General features: G+C 38.7%; 1 protein-coding gene across 4 annotated transcripts in view; it reads right to left on the reverse strand.

Moving 5' to 3' along the window:
* The window catches only part of tspan18b (tetraspanin 18b), an 87364-nt gene that overhangs the window by 26338 nt on the left and 39439 nt on the right, over positions 1-21587 (reverse strand). For 2 of the 4 annotated variants that reach the window (XM_028449031.1, XM_028449032.1), the window contains 2 exons: positions 4255-4970; positions 3951-4034 (listed from right to left, as the gene is read on the reverse strand). In XM_028449031.1, coding sequence (XP_028304832.1) covers positions 3951-3953 — 3 coding nt within the window. In that variant the 5' untranslated portion in view covers positions 3954-4034; positions 4255-4970. The remainder of the gene's footprint in view (positions 1-3950; positions 4035-4254; positions 4971-21587) is intronic. The other 2 variants (XM_028449030.1, XM_028449033.1) reach the window with 1 other exon arrangement.

Here is a 21587-nt window from a genome sequence, read left to right on the forward strand (position 1 = left end):
CTACCAGCTCAATGGATGAATGCATTAATAGTGTCTGTGGAAAAATCAAAGCTGCTCACATGGACATTGAGGTGGACACTATGTTTGAACCACATTACAACTTACCGGTAATGTGTATATATTCATGAACAAGAACAGATTAATATGTATTTTATGAAATGTACTTTCTGTATTGAACTTATTGTTAGTGTTCACAAATAATGACAGATGTTGACTGAGAGGTTGTATTTGTCCAGATGTGTTGCTGTAAATGAGAGGTGTGGATGTAATGTACAGGTGTGATGCTGTACATGTGTGTGCGTGGGTCAGTGTCAGTGAGAGTGCATATTCTGAGTGTTCTTTATTGATTATTCTTGAACATTTTACTATTGTAATTGATTGCATGTTATTGTATGTTTTATACATGTAACCAGGGACTACAGATGGAAACTAGCTGTTTAGCTATAATCTGGTGTAGAATGTCTGTCTTTTATGAGCTTAACTCATTAACTGTCAATGACGTCTACAGATGTAATTTGGTTTAGTAACGTTCACTGCCAATGACAACTAAAGACATCAATTGTGTTTTTCGGCTGGGGTTGCTAGGAGACGGTGTGACGAGGCGCTACCGTGAATATCGAGCTTGTACTATGATGTAGTGACCAACTGGTGACATGTTGGTGGCAGCAGCGCATCTTTGGATGAGAGAGGGCTGAAAGATTAATTGCGTTTGCAATATCATAAAACACAATTTTGTAAACACAAAGGCTGCAATTTTTCTTCTTTTCTTTTAATGAAACGTGAAGATAGATATGTTGAAGAGGTAAAGCCGCGGATTTGTTTGCTTTATTCTTGTAAAATGTATCTCTTAGATTTATTTAAAGTTTAAATATTATGAAACAGATTGATTTAAATACGTGACAAGAGGCCCTTGAAATAATAATTGCATATTAAATTGCAATTGCAATATTGAGGAAAAAAAATTGCAATTAAATTATTTTCCAAAATTGTTCAGCTCCACTGCATGTAGGCCAAAATACAGTAAGCAAACCATTCAACTCTGACCTAGATAGCAGAAAAATAACAAATTTGCCATGAAAAACCTGGTCTCAGTGTTGTTTTTGTAGTTTTATAGATGGAAACCAACAAGCAGCTTTTTGCTCACAAACTGGCAATTTGTGTGTAACTTGCCTCTATTCAACTGCTGATTATGGAAGAATGAATAAACAAGCTTTCTGATAAAAGTAGAGAGTAATTTTTCAGAATCTGGTTTCAGATTTCAGATTGTCATAGTACAAAATATTCTGTAGGTCTTGAAAAACCTGTGAAAATCATCTAAAACGCCTGGCAATATGGGGTTGGCTGCTCTGAAAATGGCTGGCAGTGAATGAGTTTATGCATTATCCCTTCAAATAAAGGCAAAAAAAATCCCTCTTATTAAGAGTCTTGTGTAGTCTGATGACTAGGAAAACCAAAAGACACAGCGAGAAACTTAAAAACAAATTACTTGTCATATACTGTTTCTTAAGTACTGATAAATCATCTAATATCAGCCTCGTGGAGGCAACACTTTGCTTCATAAACTTCTCTTGAAAGTCCCAATGCATTCACAGGTAAGCCAAGAGATAGTCTTTCTTTAAACGCAGCATTTGTTAGTTCCCTGAGCTCAAAACCATAAGTGAGTACTGAAACTCACGAAAAACTGTAAATCCAGAACTCATCTTGCTTCTAATGTGAAATCACAAATATGCCCAGAGTTAGTCAAATAAAAGCATGATTATTTTTCTCCCATTCCATATATATTGTCCCGTATAATTATTATGAGCCCAGTATTGTATATATCGTCCCATCCCATGAACTTTAGATCTTCCCACTCATAACTGCAACATATGTGGGTTTCGGTTAGTGATAGACCAATACATCGGCCAGCCAATATTATCAGCCGATTTTTGCGTTTTTTTATCAGCATCGGCCGATGCGGGCTGTTGTGTTCGCCGATCCGCATTAGAAATATGTTTTACTTGTTCTAGTTCTACATCAATTGTTATTAAGGGCGACCATGGCTCAGGTGGTAGAGGGTCGTCTTCTGATCGAGAGGTTGGGGATTCGATCCCAGTACCTGACTATGTGTCGAAGTGTCCTTGGGCAAGACACTGAACCCTAAGTTGCTCCCAGTGGTCGACTAGCACCTTGCATGGCAGTCCTGTCCCACTGGTGTGTGAATGTGAGAGTGATTGGGTGAATGAGCTGATATGTAAAGCGCTTAGAGACTGCTTCAGTGTGGTGATAAAGCGCTATATAAAATCAAGTCCATTTACCATTTACCATTAATATTTGTTAAATATTTTTTACTTATTGCACCTTTGTTAATTTCAATAAATGTTGCTTTTTAAAAAAATTTAGACTCATACTATTTGTTATCATCGAGAAATTTTTACAATGTAAATTGACAGAACAAAAGTAGTATGGGCTCCAAATATTGCCGCAAGAAAATTGGCGGTCATCGGCTAAGGCTGATGGAGGAAAAAAATTGGTTTTGGGATTGGCCCTAAAAAATCCATATCAGTCGATCCCTAGACTCGGTTCGGCTCAAGCGAAGCATGGTGCGGTCTTTAATCATGTGAGAAAGCTAACAGACCAAATATAGGACCTTACATTGAAGAACAATTGTGATGGAGCAACTCTATCAGTGACAGGGCAGCAGCGGAGGCCAGACACACACACTGTCGCCGCGGCAACAGGCATGCACAAACCCAAAACCCACCCAAAACTCAAGCAGGCAGCACACACAATTATCCATCCATCCATCCATTCATCCATTCATCCATCCATCCATCCATTTTCAGACCCGCTTTGTCAGCACACAAACAAACATGTCACAAACATTACCTCACTCTTTACCATATTACTCCCACATTATTCATTCATTTAACATCTCTCTCTTCCTCATACTGTTCACATGGTCAGCAATGGCTGCATACCTGACTGCTTTATGTTTTACCTGTGCATACATGACGCCTCTGAGCGCTAAGAGGTGAGACGGAGTAGCATCAGCTGTGTTTATGTAGCGCATTAGCGCAGGTTGTGGGATAATGTGATTATAAGTTATTTTGAATAATTATTAATGACGTTTCTGCGGGGATTGTTCTCGGATTTCCTTTGGAAAACATAGGAAGAGGGAATAAGTATAGGACGTGACGGTGTAATAGTCATGTCATAGACTGGGCAGCGACACACAGCCATCACAAACTGTCATCATGGCAACAAGCACACACCTAATTAAAATGCAACAATGTTGCAGATTCACCGCCTGAACAGCACCGACTCCACCGGACTATATGTGTGAAAGCACCCTAACACAGCCACCATAGAGCTGCAGCTATGTCTATTGATAAGTATTATGTTTTTCTGTTTGCCAGATTGTTCATTAAATATTTGATCATTGGTTCTCTAATACTTTGTTTGTTCAATCTGTTTACATCCCAGGCAGAACACAGGCAGCAAAACTCTACCAAACTTAACACTTATGAGTTAAGGCCAACAGCAGCTTATGTGTCTGGGTCTAAACACCACTTTAACCTTTTAATCTATACACGTCTGCAGCTCAACCCTGCCTTGAATACTAATGCAACCAACACTAATGCAAATTAGAGGCTAACAAAGACCAGTGCTCACCTGCTGAGGTGCCAAAGGGACAAAAGCACTTGTGTGGCTGTTTGCAGGAGCAGCTCTAAGCACCAGCTCTCTGTTTTATAATAGTCCTGCCTTCTGTGGACAGTGACAATAGCTTTGTGCTTGTGCTGTCAGCATCTTACTGAAAAGCTTTTGTCAATAAGCTACTTCCTACAGTAATCTAACATAGTGCTAAGGTTTTTAACTAGTGCATATGCTGGAGAACATACATGACAAAAGGCAAACAGTACAGATGTAAAAATTGTGGCACATTTGTTAGGATTTAGGAAGTACAGTACCATGTGTGTCCACTGTCTTCTTTCCGCTGTTCAGGTGAAGTTAATTCTTTTTCTTGCTTCTCCCTCCTCTCCTGTTTTTATAGGCTGTTGGACAGAAGCAGAGCAGAAGAAAAGCACAGGTAAAGACAGAGCTCACAAGATGAATAAACAGCCAATCTGCAGCTCAGAGTGAAAGAAGTGATACAATTATTTGAGTATAAATTTACCTTTAAACACTGAGGATAAATGACAGGGTTTGCATTCATTATTAAGGGCAGTGAGATAATCTCAAACTGCAACAGATTTATCAGAGTGAAAACTTCACCTCTCAGCAGTGGGGCCAAATGAACCGGGACACAAGGGATGGTGCTCAGTGCAGCAGTCCACAGCAGGGATGTGAACAGGTAAAATCTTAATGCCTGTCTTGTGGTACTGGAGTCTGTGAACCTTCCTAGTTGGCTAATTATCATTTATTAGAAAAGCCATACACCAGCACAGTTTCCTCACAGAGCATCAGACTCAACCTTGATGAGGATCATACATTATTCATTGAATACCTCGCTTACTTAGCCACACTGTTGGCTTTAACTGTCAAATGAGGGAAACGTCTCCAGCCAACGGTGTCTAATTAGCATAAAAGCTTTCAACTTTTTCTGTATTTAAACTGCTTTGCCACAACCATCTTTTTCTGAAAATGCAGAAACAGTTATGCGATCCAATTAAACTGCAGCCACAATGGCTAAAGTCAGCAGCAAAGCTTTGAATAATAATACTTTGGAGCTTGTGCAATGCAATGCCGCTGACAACCATGCTATTGAATATGGCAAGAGCTGCCTGAACAGGCAAGATGTTACATGGTGAAATACAGGGGGCAGATTCTCCTTCTGAAAGCAAGAAGTGCAATGAAATATCCAAAGAGCAAATTGTCTGACAGAGCCAGCCACATCAGCCTGCTGACACACCATCAGATTCACCAAGACACAAAACCCATCTGACAGTGGTGAGCCCTCCCCCATACAAACCACAGAGCGCTGATTCCATCTGGAAAAGGCAAACAAAGCCAGAGTAAGAAAAATGGACAGTCCTGTGCAATGCACAATAATAATGCATTACGTGTCAAAAGACTCATGAACTCTGATTGTATTAACCACATACAATACTTTGGAAAGAAACAGTTTAACAGTAACTTCAAGATGCACAGTTTACTGAAATATTCCTTTATACATCTTTTCAGGTATGGGTCAGCTAACACACCCCACTGTAATCCATTTTGAGTGTAACACAGCAGTATATACAGTAGGTGAGTAACTGTCTTACGCAACAGCAAAGAGGCCTGTTGGAGAGGTATTCTCTTTTGAACCGCTGTTTGGAGAGCTAATAGCTGGTGAAAAGCAACAGTGTTGAGGGTCTGCATTATTTTTTGGTTTCCATGGAAACCTTTTCATAGAATACTGGAGCACCAACAGGGATGTAAGAGCTTCATTGAATCGGTTATGGGGGTGCAGAGAAAGATCAGCACAGACGCCGAAGAAAGCACAACAATAGGATGAGCCCTCAAGGGGGGCGTAAAAGGCCAGGCCACAGAGGGGCGGACAAAGAGGGGAGACGTTTCAACACCACAGAAAAGGTTTCATCTACATCTGCTGAGAGGCTCTGCTTTAAATACTCTTTCCCATTTGTCTTTGACATTTCAGCTCCCCAGTTCATTGGGCAATTTAAACATCAAGGCATTAATTGATTTGTTCACTAAAATTTCAGGCAGTGACATTGTTATTGCATCATCAACATCTATCTTGCAAGCAAGACAGCAGCACATCAAACATTATATGCTTCTACAGATACTATCTGCCAAAAATATTCCCCATAATTTAATCATGACAGGAGCAGGAGAGCACACTTCAACATAAGTGCCTGTTCTAATCTAACCTAACCATTCAAAAGTATAGATTTCAGTAACCCTCCTGTCTACAGTCACTTCACACAGCAACAATCAATGCTGACGGTTGTCGGGATAGGAATCAATTAGGTTGTATTTGTGCCGTAGTTATTATACACTGTGTGCTTATAAGTCAAATTATTTATTGATTATTGTCAAAATGACAAAATAAGAAAGACAGGTGCATAATTTTATATCATTTAATGTTGCATTGGATGTAGCTTGGATGGGTGTTGAGTACAATATTTTCACTTGAATGAAAAAAAAGATACAGAATGAATGCAGATGACTAAAATGTTATATATATATATATATATATATATATATATATATACTGTATATATGAACATAGAGATGACCTGCTGGTAACAGTATGAGAATTGACCGACATCTTTAACACTTAGATACTGACATATTAGGACTATGTTTGGAATAATGCTACAACTAAATACATGTGCAAAGCTCTTTTAACAGTAAATAGTGAAATGTAACATCAAAATATATTTAAATAAATCTTCACAGTGCAAATCCACATTATAGTTGAAAAGTAGTTTTTCTCATTTCCAGCTTTTCTTATTGAAAAGGTAAAAAGAATATATACAGTACTTGTGACTACTCTTTTCTGCTAAATATGTCATCAGATGATGGAGACCCTCCAATACACAACTGGGACAGAAACCAGCTGGCGCTCAGAAAAGGCTCTGACAACCTTGAAAGCAAGAATGTGTAAAAAAGAAAAAATAAGGATGATATTTCATCTGTGCATGCCTGTGAGCAGTTGGTGAGAAAAATAAAAATAACTTTATATTTGATACGTCTCATATATAACAAACAGACGTTCAACCTTGCATTATACACAATGATTCCCAGCAGATTGACAAAACATTAATATGATTCCTTTCTGTTTTTCTACATATTTCCTGGCATCACACTAAGCAGATGGAAAACCTTGACTAAAAGTCAGGTGTCAAAAACCTGTGCCATCCAGTCCTTTTCCTGCAGAGACGGTGGGTGCTGCATCGTGGAGGTGACCAGCTGACTGTGTGCAACAGAGTTGCGCCTCGGCTGCAGCTCGGTAAATGAAACTCTGAGAGACCTCAGACATCTGTCCACATTGGTCAAACTGATGTACAGTATAACTGTTTTCATACTATGTCCAACATAAAACCACAGTGTGATCATACAGTGATCATACTGTGAAGATTGGATCAGAAAAAGAGAACGATTTTAACTGTGGCTCGTACAGAAAAACTTCCTCCTGAAATGGCCTGGGTGGCAGTTCTCGCGAGATTAGTGCCAACAGCGGCAACAAACCCGGAAACAACTCAGAAAAGAGATGAACGAAGATGTTCCAGCGAAAAAAACAAAGAACTCATGTAAATAATGAAATGTGACAGAGTTTATCTTCCTAAAGAGCAGCAGGATGGGACACAGTTACACGTTCTGTTAGATTAATAACTGAGATTTTAGCGTCTACCACGGGGGAAGGAACATGTAAATCAGCCTGAAAAATCAGCAAATCACAAGCGCCACAAATATACACTGCTTTAAAAAAGTGTTAAAGAATGTAAAGTCTGCAAAAAATATGTCTAATAAGTCATTAGTGAATACCAAAGAACCACATGACTGAGCATGAGAAATTATATGAAAATATGTAATAAAAATAAAATGTAAATGCCTAACTTAAAAACAAGCAACGTGAAATTAACAGTAAATATGCAATGTGTTAATTTGTATATAAACTGTAAGTATATTAAATAAACACATGTGCTTCATATACACATTTATGTTTTTATTTAGGCTGTTTTATAATTTAGGAATTAGGGCTGGGCGATATATCGAGATTCAAGATGTATCGAGTTTTCTATTCTAGCGATATAGAAAACTATAATATTTCATATATCATATGAAACAAAAAACTAGTTTTAGGAGTTGCTGCTTTTACCTCTCAGAACAACATGTAAAGCTCAGTGAGATGGATTTCTGAGTGCACATATTGATCAGCTGTTTGTTAATAAATGTCCCTGTGTGGTATTTTGCATCAGCAAATTTAACCCAGAATTGTTTTTCTGGTCAGACGTTATTTGATAAAATGATCAAGATTTATATCATATATCACCATTTTGAGAAAATATATTGAGATGAGTTTTGGTCCATATCGCCCAGCCCTAGTAGGAATGTTCACAGCATTCCACTGGTAATAAAGGTCAACCTACCAGATTCTAATCACATTATTGTATTTAGTAAGTGGTTAACAAGTGGCTATTTTAGATGTCTTGTACATCTATCTTAAATTATTAGGGATTCTAGAGCTTGGTTGGGCGGGTTGGCTCGTAGTGGGCACCAGAAAATTTCCCTTATTTTCAAAAATAAATACAAAACTTGACAGGTAGGGTTAGAGAACAGTGTCAAGGTACATTAAAGTGTTCCATAAAGCTGATATCCTGAGTTTCTGAGAAATCTGTGTTTATTTATGATTCTTTTGAAATACGAAAAAATACCTAACTAGTGTTACCATGGTCTCCTGCCGGTGGTCATTCATATACATTAATGTATATAAGTCCCTCCTTCATCCTATAGACCCTTATACAAATGGAAACAATCTTTTATTCCGTGCTATGCGTGAACGTGACGTCATCAAAAGCGGAAGTGGCTTAAACGAAGCATCGAGTCAGAGAATTTTGCCTCAAAGCATTTTAGTAATCGAATTACTCAAATAACTCAAGGAATCGTTTCAGCCCTATTATGTACCCTCACACATCGCATCCGATTTGACAGATTATACTGAGAAAGATTAGACAGGAGAACACAATGGTCTACCATGTCAAAGGCGTTTCGCAAGTCCAGAAACACGGCACCCACCGTGCCCCCTCTGTCCAAGCCAGCCAGCTTGACATCATCTTTAAAGGGGACATATCATGCTGAGTGTTTAGAAGTACAAAAAAGTTCAAATTAGTCTCTTCAGGTGCTCCGTTGATATCTTTCTATTCTGTTTTGGTCATATTTTTCAATCTTTTTAGATTTTTCTATTCTCTATTACTTTTTTTGAACAATAACGTCACAGTATTTGCAGCGGAACTGCCAAATTAGTACATCAACTCCAGGCCCAACACTTCGAGCAATCAGCCATTTTTATTTCTTGCTTTTATTTTGTAGTCCAGCTCAAGGATGCTGAAGTTACGAGAGGATAAGTCAAAATGTTCGGTTGTTGGATGTAGTAACCCACACGCTTCATTACACCGTCTCCCAGCATCAGAACCTTTTCTAAGTGCCTGGTTGAGTTTTATTTTTTACGGAAATGTACCCACATCTGTGGGTAAGGTCATTTTGGTGTGCGTGAAGCACTTCAAGGATGACTGCTTCAGCAACCTCCACCAGTATAAAGAAGGATTTGCAGAAAGACTTTGTCTGATTGAGGGTTCAATTCCTTCTATCTTTAGAGACGACGAACAGAGCACTTCGGTAAGCTGTAAATAACGCTAAAAAGTGTGATGATAAGACGTCTCTGTCATTGTTTTGTTAGCATTAGCAGTTGCAAAGTCTTCATATGTTAGCGCTGTGTGCTCGTTTTAGATCCTTGATGATATAGCCTACGTGATTTAATTTAAGTCTAAAGTTTTCATTAGTCATTTCATTTTGCTGTTTTTGTCTTTGAAAAGACTGTATTAACATGCATTTCGTGACGTTAGCTTGGCACTAGCATTAGCTCGGTGCTTGTGTTAGCTCACTTGTTAGGGTTCTGCAGGTTCATCATCTTCATTTTCATCTCGCTCCGCCGGGTCAGACTCTGGCTCAAACATGTAAGGCTGGATGGACAAGTCTTCTGTTGTTGACATTTTGTAAATAACGTGTGAATAAAACGTTTCTGCACCGCTACAAAACCGTATCTCTTCTATCAAACTACAAAAATGGCCGAACAGGGTGGAGTTGAACCGAGTGTCACCTCTGCAACCTGGAGAGGGGGCGGGGTATGAAGTGTCTCATTTGCATTTAAAGAGACAGCACCAAAACGAGTTGCTCTCAGAAGCACATCAGAAAAGGGGTAGAAAAGGGGCCTGTGGAGCTATAATAATGAGGAATTCAGACCCAAGCATTGCAGTTCCGCTTTATATAGACCACAACTGTATGATTTATATGTAAAAAGGAAGGATTTAAATGCATGATATGTCTCCTTTAAATAATGTAAAAATGAGAGGGAAGAAGGCATTTCTCAGCAGATGAGTGTCTGCTTTATTGAGGGTATTACTGGAGCCGAATTATCACCTTACTCCATCTGGATTTATCGATCCAACAAAAAGAAGTTGAACAGCTGAGGTAAAATACCCCTATAGAGAAACAATCCTCACTGTGATCAGAGGGAGTCACACAGCTAATCTCTTACTCCTCCCTCTCTGACCATTGCTTTGTTCTCTAGCGCCATGTCAATGCTCTGTGAGCTTAAAAACAAGAAAAAGAGATTTGGTGATTAGTGGTAATTATTTACATGTACTGTGAATGAAACTCTGCTGAAACATAGATACATTCTGGGATACTATTTGAGGAGTACAGAATATATCACTTTGTTAGCTGGTTTCAAATATTATCTAGGCCTTTCACTTACACACAATTATGTCTTGCCTCAACAACATTGCCCCGAAAAAGTCTGACATCAAGATTTTTTTAAATGTGCAATAAGCACAACGTCAGAATTTATTTGTAGAGAGAAGTTGAGTAGCAGCACCTGCATTTATCGACTAGCTGATCGTTCACATACAAACCCACTTTCACCCTAACTCCCAGGTTCCCAACATCCCGATTCCTTTTTCTCTAAAGGGGCTGGGATAACATTATCACATTGACGTCAAGCAATTAAAAAAACAGACCTGTTGAATTTTGATGATGAGGCTAACGTTAGAGCATCAGTCAGAGGGACAGGAAACGCTGTGAATACTGAATGCTCACGGCCCATGGGACACAATTAACAGTGGATTTTCTCAGGTTTACAGAAACACAGTAAGCATATGAGCAGTGCAGACCTCCAAACAAAGACAGAACTACTTTATAGATTTTGCGATTCCGGTTTTTTAAAGAAAAATTTGAGTTTCGATTTTAAATCTAATTCTTTCTACCTTCATAAAGAGAGCCACTATTCTTCCACGACATTACTCAAAATTGCTTTAGGTAAGTGGCACGATCAAAAATCTAAAAAATAAAATAAAAAATGATTTACTTTATATACTTCATATATAACAATAAAACAACTAAAATTCACAAGCCTTAGCATCTTTTCTTAACTGCTGCATTTATCTTTACAAAATACTCCAGAATGAACAGGAGACGCTCTATGTGGCAGGGTAGGCAGTGCCTACTTAAGGGTGAATTAATATTTTGATTACTTGTTTTTATTGTACAGTAATGTAATTAGAATTTAATTTTCAATTTCCGATAGCCTATAGTACCTATAAGTTTGAAAGTGTCATTATTTTGTGCTTTTCATAGCCCAAATGACTAAACGCTGAACAAGTCTCACTCTGCTGTAAGGCAGGTGAAGGCACATTGCTGCTCTGCCTCTGGCCTCATAGCCTGTGTATATGTTTGTGCATACGCAGTCAGTTCCCCAATATGAAAACCATTTACGTTAAAAGGAAGATTGCTATGCTGCCTTTGGACGTAACCGTGCTATGCTAAATGCTATACATACATTCACAGTGCATTAGTGAATTGATATCGCGTGACCGCTGTTACGTTCTTAAGCTAGCAGCGGAATAACACTACAAGCAGGATGACAGCACTAGAGACAATAAAGAAACTTGATTCTGAGGAAAAACAGCTTTTAAAACATGGGAGACTCGTGTTGTCAAAAAACTCAATACTGAATAAAGTATCGGTACCAAAAAGTGAGTATCGGATACGATATAGCGTCGTGTTCATCTCCTAATATCTATGGTTCATCTTTGACACAACTTTATTCGCTGCTGCAGACACAAACAGACACACATGCAGTCCCTCCCCTTAGCTGCAGCTGAACATACTACCTCATCATAACACTAAGGTTAGCTGATGTCGGCACGGCTGCAGAATGGCTAGTGTTGTTTCTGGGGGACCTGCGCAACCAGTTTTAGTCAAAAATTAGATGGGGAAAAAGTCGTGTATGGAAGTATTTTGAATATCAAGCAAACGCCAAAGGGGAGACAACGGATTTCAACAGGCCTGTATGCAAGCCGATTGAAGCAATGATTCAAAGTGGTGGCTACAAAGTCCAGAAGCAATATAAAGCCTCTGAAAGACCAACACCCTGGTCTCTATGAGGAATTTTAAAAGGTCAGTAAAGCTCCCGTCTCAGCAACATTGAAGTATTATACAGTTATCATGAATGTTAACCCAGCCAGCTGCACACATTAACGTTAGACGAATAGACGTTTACCAATCAGCTGATAGCCACGTTAGCCATCTCGTATTAAGCTAGTGGTTATGGCTAACAATGAAACGACCAACGTTAATGTGGGAGCTAGGCAGCAAACGTTAACAGTCATGCCCGTCTGTAACGTAAACAATGTTTAATTAAAGGACAATACAATTATTTTTGTCTGAAAGTGCTATGTTTCTCTTAAAGTCCCAGAATGAAGCTGAGAAAAGTCGACCAGCAGCTACGAGACAGAAACCATGGAAGCCTGACTGCCAGTTTCCACTGGATGCGGCTCCACTGCGTTACGTCACCACCGCGTCACCGGAGCTGATAGGTTTCCACTTTAGTCTATGTATTAATTTCCACCGGGACCGCTGTAGTGCGTCTGTTCCTTCCCAGATGCGGTAGTACGGTGCCCTCCGCCAGATACACGCAGGGCTTCTATTTCTGGTGGACACCGGAGCACGACGCATCAATCAGCACAGAGCAAATGAAGCTAAACAGGAAATTAAGCACGCACTCCACAAAAAAATATCCTGTTACTTTTCAAAATAAAACACTTCAGATTATATTTCAAGTAACTACATCACCAAAACGTCATAATGTGTAAAAACAAATTCACATCCACTATATTGATTCCTCTCATACTGTAACTACACTGTAAACTGCAGCTACTTTGGTTTAGTTCATGTTTTAATGGTGCAGTTTTATCTCTTCTCTGTTGGCTGTTGCTAAAAAATGTGTCTATGACAAATCCAGAGTCCAACCTTCTTGTTCTCCTTCGTTAGGAACACTGTTTATCTGTTCATTGTTGCGTTTATAACACATACATTTAACCGCGTTCTCACGCTATTATATAAATATCGTGAGAACTGCTCACAGTTGTTCAACCGGAGCGCAACGTGGCGCACTCAAAACCGGTGTGAATTACCGGACGGCGGACAGCGGTGAAATACCGGATTGGTGCCGTGGCGCAGCGGAGACGTATCCAGTGGAAACCCCGGGTCAGACTCAGCCTACCCTACCAGCTCTTTTTGACCAGCAAAGAAACTATGCGGCCAAAACATCATAGCACAAAAAATAAACAGGGCTGTAGCCGAATAATTGAGCATACTCATTTTTGAGCCTATTTAAATACTTTTACTATGATCAGAACAGTTGTTTTTAAATTTGGCACATTGTTCTACCCAATCCTAGTGCTCACGGCACGTCACTGGTTTTAATGATACCCGGATAATCATAACATAGCATCATGCATTTAGAATATATAGGATAAGAACCCAGCTCTTTTAAGAGGTTTGATTTGAGCTGTTTCTTGGAGTTAGGGCAAGATTGGAGTTGAGTTGAAAAAGGACTAAAACATTATTACTTATTTATGTTGACTTTCTTATATAAATATAAACTTAAAGCTACCATAACCTTTTAACACAAACACGCTTCTCTTGAAATTTACAGAACTTAAGCAGGAACTCTTTTTCACAATCTTTTTGGTTTTTCCCATAACAAAATAACCAATTGTCACTGAGTAAAGTCTTGCAGGTAATGGGGTCTCCTGACTTCACGCCCTGACCTGGTCAGAGTTGGTTGTTGTTCATCAGTCTGCACCTGTACTACAGGCCCGTTTTCTGTATGTTCATTGGAACCCGTGTGATCCTGACTGAGGTGTCTTCTGTTGCCTTTCTTAACGCTCCACCTGATTCCAGCTTCACCTCGTACGATCTGTGGTCTGATCAGTTGTGTACCTCTCCAAACCTCGTTTGGTTCAAAAGGCTGTACTTTCACGATGTCACCTTCTCTCAGGGTCTTCATGCCTTCTGCAGACCTGTTTTAATATTTGTGTTGTCTCTCTCTGTTGAAAATGTGGACTAAAAAGGACTTTTTAGAACAATTGTATGCAGTTGAGCATCAACTATGGAGAGCCGCCATTTTGGACAGGAGATAAACACTTGCTTTCATTGTTGGTTGCAATTACATTATATAACATTACAAGTTACCCTACAGTCAATCTGAAACTTAACAAACTTCCTCCCAATTTGCATTGCAGCAAATAGTTGTTAATTTTGAATGGAATGTCCTCCATCTTGGTTCACAACCTCATTTTTCTCCACTATGATGGTCAAAATCTGTGCTTGTGTTCAGTGACAACGTGGACCTGTCTCTTAATTTTATATTTTGTTTTCACTCTGCACTTCACAGCATAATTATTTTCTCATTCACATTCCTTACATTTTTTCCCAAAGGCTGGACATATATTTTTTCTCTTTCATGGGTCTTTCCACAATATCTACAGTCAATCTGCTCATCTTTAGTTATCTTTGCGCTGTACTTTAATGTGTGGACTTCCTCAATCACCTGCCCCTGTAGTGTCCTATTATTCTTCTGCAATAACTCAGCTGCTCTGCAGATATGAACACACTTCTCCAGGGTGAGGTTTTCCTCTCAGCAACCTTTCCCTCATTGTATTACTCTTTGTGCCACACACTACACGGTCTCTAATAAGAGAGTCCCTGCTATCACCAAGTCCACAACTCAGTCAAACATTAAAGGGCTCATGCTACGCTAAATCAACTTTTCTGTGCTTTAAACATGATCAAAGTGCTGCTAGGGCTTCATACACATGCCCAAAGTGTTTTTTTCATTGATTCCCTAAATGGTTAGTTAGAGGGTGATTTGCTCCTTTCTTACTGCAGGGTGAGCCCAAACACCTCACTCCAATTTGATGATGCGTTCCCACTTTGATGACAAATCTGACGAGACACTGAGCTGGAGAAGCCGCGCCTCCAGGAAGCTCTCTGTCGTGAATAACAGGTAAACAGACACGCCCACGAAAATGAGCATTTCAGCGTCCTTTGCACAGTGCTATGTATGTATTTTCTACAGTCTATGTATGTACGGTGAATGCCCCGCCCCCACGCTCTGTCTCATGTTTATAAAGCAGCATGAGCTCGACTACAGAGAAGGTGGGAGGAGGGCGGGCCGTCCTCTGGCCCTACGTCATTGTCCCGTCTATAGACACGCCCACTCATGAATATGCATAAGTAGGCCACAAATCAGCCTGTTTGTGTAGAGCTGCTCAGAAAGTGACTTTTCAGAGGCTAAAACTCTGGAAAACAGGCACATTTGGGAAAACAAACACCAAATACTATGTTAGGGCTTCTTAGAACAAATGGAGATGGGTGAATAATACCATGATATGGGACCTTTAACAGCCTTGGGGCACACAGCTCTCTCTCACTTCTCGTTTGTCTGCTCAGAACCGGTGAGCTACAATACACCTATTGTAACAGGTATGTGTACTCCTGATCAAAAACCACTGGTCTGAAATAATGTAGTTATTGAGTTCAGGATGTTGATGAATGGGTGCATAAACTAAATAAAACTTGATGAAGGAAAATTCACATCAAAACATTAAATTCTAACATGTTTGAATAACTAATCGAATTAAAATGTAACAGGCATTCATGGTTTTCTACAACTGTTATTAATAAAAAAGGAGGCATTTATTTTTACAAAGTAGATCATACTGTGCATTTAGGTAAAATAGTTTAATAAACTGAGCAGGATTTCAATACAATGTTGTAGAAGTTTTTTTTACTGAAACTCAAAAGCTCTGATACAAAAATAGGAGTCAGTAAACATATATATACTGTATATATACAAAGGAAATCAACATGCAACAGCGTGCTGCACAAATATTCCTGCTCAGAGAGGGATGGTGGCTTCTGTGTCTTTGTGGATTTTAAAGCCTGCTGCATGGCAGTGATGGGCCAGGTGTCCCACTGGGTTATGAGAGCCAGAAGCTTTACATCTGGATCATTTCCTCAGCACAGAGGCTCCACGCTGAGACCTCCTTGTAACACTCCAGATATGCTGAAAAAGCCCAAATCCTTCAGGATCTGCCATCCATGTCGGACTGTGCTAACAAACTGTGGCAGACTGAAAAGAGAAAAATAACAAATCGTCAAGCTTTTTGTCTCTCACGTTGTCAAATAGGCTTCCCCTAATGGTCAGTTAGTCTGGAACTGTTACGGCTTCAATAGCACATGGGGAGTGGGCTGTGACTGAGAGCAGCAGCCAGAGAAACACAATCAAACCAGAAAAAGAGAAAACAACTACCTAGAAGCAACTCCATTTCAGTTCATTCAGAGAACTATTCTCCTCGGACATTGGGTTGAAAGACATCCTTTAAGTAGATATCCTACTTCAATGTGAGTCCCAGGAGAAGAAGGCCAAGCACTGACACGTGAAAGAAATAAGGAAGGAGCGGGTTTGACGGAACATTTTCCATTCTTGATTTCTGTGATAAAGCAGCTTGTTTTTAAAGACATTCCATGAATAGGCTGCAGGATCAACAAGCGTCAGGAGAAATCCTGTTTGGCTCAACACAAAAAGCACTCAGAGAAATGAGATTTCATAGACTGATCCTAAAATAAATTAGCTCAAAGTGAACAGTTGTGGGAAAGTTGGCATCTACAATTAAACAAAACATCAAACACAAAAAAAAACTGCAAACAAAATCTAGAGATTTAAAAGAAAATGTTTAAAGCTTCAAAGCAAATCAGGGAAGAAAGGTCACACTTTCTCTCTCCTACTACTACCCTGAGCTGCGGGAAAGGAGCTTTATGCAATGACAACACATTGATTGAAAGGGGACATATCATGGTTTTAAATCCTTTCTTTTTAGATATAAATCATACAGTTGTGGTCTATATAAAGCGGAACTGCAATGCTTGGGTCTGAATTCCTCATTATTATAGCTCCACAGGCACCTTTTCTACCCCTTTTCTGATGTGCTTCTGAGAGCAACTCGTTTTGGTGCGGTCTCTTTAAATGCAAATGAGATACTTCAGACCCCGCCCCTTCTCCAGGTTGCAGAGGTTCAACTCCACCCTGCTCGGCCATTTTTGTAGTTTGATAGAAGAGATACGGTTATGTAGCGGTGCATAAACTTTTTATTCAGAGGTTATTTACAAAATGTCAACAACAGAAGACTTGTCCATCCAGCCTTACATGTTCCAGCCAGAGTCTGACCCAGCGGAGCGAGATGAAAATGAAGATGATGAACCTGCAGAACCCTAACAAGTGAGCTAACACAAGCACCGAGCTAACGCTAGCTCCAAGCTAACGTCACAAAATGCATTTTAATACAGTCTTTTCTGAGACAAAAACGGCAAAGTGAAATGACTAATGAAAACTTTAGACTTAAATTAAATCACGTAGGCTATATCATCAAGGATCTAAAACGAGCACACAGCGCTAACATATGAAGTCTGAAGACGGTGCAACTGCTAATGCTAACAAAACAATGACAGGGACGTCTTATCATCACACTTTTTAGCGTTATTTACAGCTTACCGAAGTGCTCTGTTCGTCGTCTCCAAAGATAGAAGAAATAAATACAAAATCGCAGCGAGAAATAAAGATGGCGGATTGCTTGAAGTGTTGGGCCTGGAGTCGATGTCCTAATTTGGCAGTTCCGCTGCAAATACTGTGACGTAATAGTTAAAAAAACGTAATGGAGAATAGAAAAATCGAAACAGATTGAAAAATATGACCAAAACAGAATATAAAGATATCTACGGAGCACCTGAAGAGACTAATTTGATTTTTTCTGTACTTCTAAGCACTCTAAATATACAACAAAATGCATTTAAGGGTTAAAAAGTGGATTTAGCATGATATGTCCCCTTTAAAGTAGGCAGAGGAAAGATAGTGATAGAAACTGAGCTGTTTGGAGCTGGTCCAGATAAGAAATTCCCTGAACAAACATTAGTCAATGTTGATGGATGTGGAACTATTGTGGTAGGAGCGACTGAGGTCTAAATTGTCTAGAATGAATGGTTTCAGATTCACAGTAAAGAAAAGCGCCTTAATTGTCATGCAGCGGCCTTGTTGTGAACCTGCTCATGAATCGCATACTGATAACAACATTATGATAGCTATCCTGAAGCTCAGCTCAACTGAGTTAAAAGGGGAACTGATTACACTTGTCTTGCTTGAGCAGATGCTGCTGATGCCGTCTTGAGTATTAATTTATTGGAGGTGATGAAATTGTGAATAATTTGGCAAAAGCAAGTGCAGCTCCTCCTCCAGGCTCAAACTATTCCTTAGTCACTCACAGCCTGGTATGAAAACATAAACGGCCCCAGAACCATAGATTGGGCATCAATAGTGGAAGCGTTACTTGTCAAAACCACCTGCTCAAACATTGGGGTGCTACATGCACTGGATGCAAATTTCTTGGCCTTTTATTTTGAAGTGAACAATGCAGATTATTCAGAAATCTGGGGCAGCATCATGTAGACACAATCATAAAGAACACACAAAACATAGATATAATGCAGCTCATTAGATTTCTCAGCACAAGCCGTAAAGTAGATATACAAACAAAAGCTGAGGGAGATGATTACATATTGTGTCATGAACTGTTAAGTTGCAGTAGAAAATATTAAAATATTATTATTATGCTTCTTGAAATTGTCAACTGTCTGAAAAAGTGTCTGGCTCCTTTAAAGCATGACAGACCTTTAGATCGAGCCAAAAGCAACAGAGTGAATGTACAGACACAAAGAGCTTGCCAAATGTTGGGCGGGGGTGTTTTGAATGCCTGGCGTAAAGAAAGCACATTGCTTTGTCGATCGTGAATGTATGGAACAAGGGGAGCTTAGGACATCTGTTCCTATTTATTGGACAAAACCATTTTTTTCCCACATTCAAACCATTAGCAGAGATAAGCAAAACTGTTTTGTTCATAATTCCTCATAACAATGGATGCATGCCCAGTGAATAAAGGTAGATATTATGGCACTAAAATAATTATTATAGCTGAGCTATTTGCAATAATAATTTACATTTCTGAACTTTCTGAACCATCCACAGTTTTTACAAGTTTGGCCTAAAACATTCTAAATGTACTAAAAAACTGTATTGAAAAAATTATGACATGGACCCATACTCCGTTTTCATTCTTTTAAAGATAAGGCTTATTTACAATTAAAAAGGCAGGGGGTCGCGATTTTGAATGGCACACAAAGCATGATGGGTTGATAATGTTGCTTCCCAGAGCTCAATAAAGTATCATTATTATTATTATTATTATTATTATTATTATAATAATAATAATAATAATAATAATAATAATAATAATAATAATAATAATAATAATATTAAAATGAGACAGAAACATGCAGATTGTAGTGCTGGGCAATTTTGCCTAAAAAAAAACATTTTTTGATTTTTTTTTTTTTTCAATCCACTTAAAAATGACTGCAGACATCAGATACAGTATATTGTCAAAAGTGCACCAGCACACAGTAGCTTACATTTACTGATCAAGAAATCAGATAACTACATATTTTACTACTACTGACATATCATAGTGCAAATAAAAAATGAAAGATGCCTGAGGCACACATATAGCCTACTCAAATGGTAAACAAATGTAAACAAAGAGGGGGATGGCTCACATCGGAATGCAAAAAAGTAAAAAGAAAAACTATGGTTGGAAAAATATATATATATTTTTATATATATATATATATAACTCGAATTTGCAAAATAAAAATCGTTTTTATCTACAAATTCGATTAATCAATCGAATATCTTTGCCAAGCCCAAGCAGATTCTTTTTACATGTTTCATAATATCATTATCTGAGTTGTGTCAGTAATCATCCATTTTCTCCTCTAATAACTGCTCATTTAAATGTTTTATCAAAGCAATGCTTGACTTTAACCCTTTCTAATTTATAGCAAATACTCACCTGGTCTGATTTATTCTCCCTTAAAGAGGCAGTATTATGAAAAATTTACTTTATAATTGCTACAGTGATATACATTCCTTTAGCCTCATTCAAAGGGCCAAAGTTGAAAAAGTTGTGTTTCCTCCCTCCTTTGCACATTTTGTAAAAAGTCAGCTCCAAATGGGAGAGCTGGATTTTTCTCATGTTGTGGCGTCACAACACGGAAACTCCTCCTCCTGACAATCCTGGCTCCTCCTACCCTAGAAGAATGGGAGGTCCTCCCTCTCAAACTACCTTACATGTAGGACAAACATAGCAAAGGCAGGTTGATATTACAGTTAGGGCTGGGCGGTATTCCGGTTCATACCGAATACTGGTATATATTTTCGTCATGATATGAATTTTTAATATACTGCCGTACCGGTGTATTTGATTACACAACTTTCAGAACGCTACGCCATGCTGCGTTTCAGACCAGACCCTTTTCTACGTTGCACTTCTACATAGGACACAATTAAAAGCTCTGAAGCTGCATGTGGGCATGTACTACAGGAGAACAACAGTCACGGACACGGAGGCACGGTTGGCTTAGCATCGGCAGTTCGGCAGTAATACACAAAAAAGAGAGCAAATAATCACAATTTGTAATTCCTATAATGTGGAAATGAGTCCTGGTGGAGCTGCAAACAAAACACTACCTTATTCACGATAAGAAACCACCACACTACTGAGTATGCAGCATTTAAAGCTAGAAATTAAGCTAATGCTAAAGCTAATATTAAAGCTAATGCTAAAGCAAATGCTAAAGCTAAATCTAAAGCTAAGCTAGCGTGACAAATAGCCATTGGGCTGATGTTGCAAACTTGTATTACTACTAGTGTGGAAATATTCTACAATATTCCCTCATCATGACAGTAAAATAGACCATTCTTAGTCAATTTACTGCAGTAATTCCTCTCTCAACCAGCAGAAAATGCTGTGAACACCCTTAATGCATGAAAAAAAAATACCGTCATATACCGTGAAACCGTTTGAAAAATACCATACCATACATTTTTGGTCATACCGCCCAGCCCTAATTAGTGAGGATGCATTGGCATCCTCACTATTGTATTCGTTCCCCTTTAGTATTATATGTTATTATTCTTCCGTCCTCTCAAACTCGTCCTACAGTTTTCAACCAATTTCAACAATTGAAGTATCAAACTTTTCAGAAAATTCTGCACTTCTCTGCTATGTTCCAGCTTTTTCAAAACTTTTCATTTTTTGAGTTATTTCTCATGGAACTTTTTGCTCTCTTCCACTTACATTGAAAGTTCGAACCTTTTTGACCCTCTTGTGCCCTTTGACCCTATTCCAAAGCATTCAACCTTTTTCAACCTTTTCTATCTTTTTCAACCTCTTTCAAATTTTTCAAACTTTCTCAAATTTTTCAAACTTTTTCAAAATTTTCAAACTTTTTCAACTTTTTTCAACTTTTTCAACCTTTTTCAACCTTTTTCAAACTTTTCAACCTTTTTCAAACTTTTGAACCTTTTTCAACCATTTCAAACTTTTTCAAACTCTTAAACACTTTTCAAACTTCTTAAACTTTTC

Source organism: Gouania willdenowi, chromosome 6, assembly GCF_900634775.1.
Source record: "Gouania willdenowi chromosome 6, fGouWil2.1, whole genome shotgun sequence".
Lineage (NCBI taxonomy): Eukaryota > Metazoa > Chordata > Actinopteri > Blenniiformes > Gobiesocidae > Gouania > Gouania willdenowi.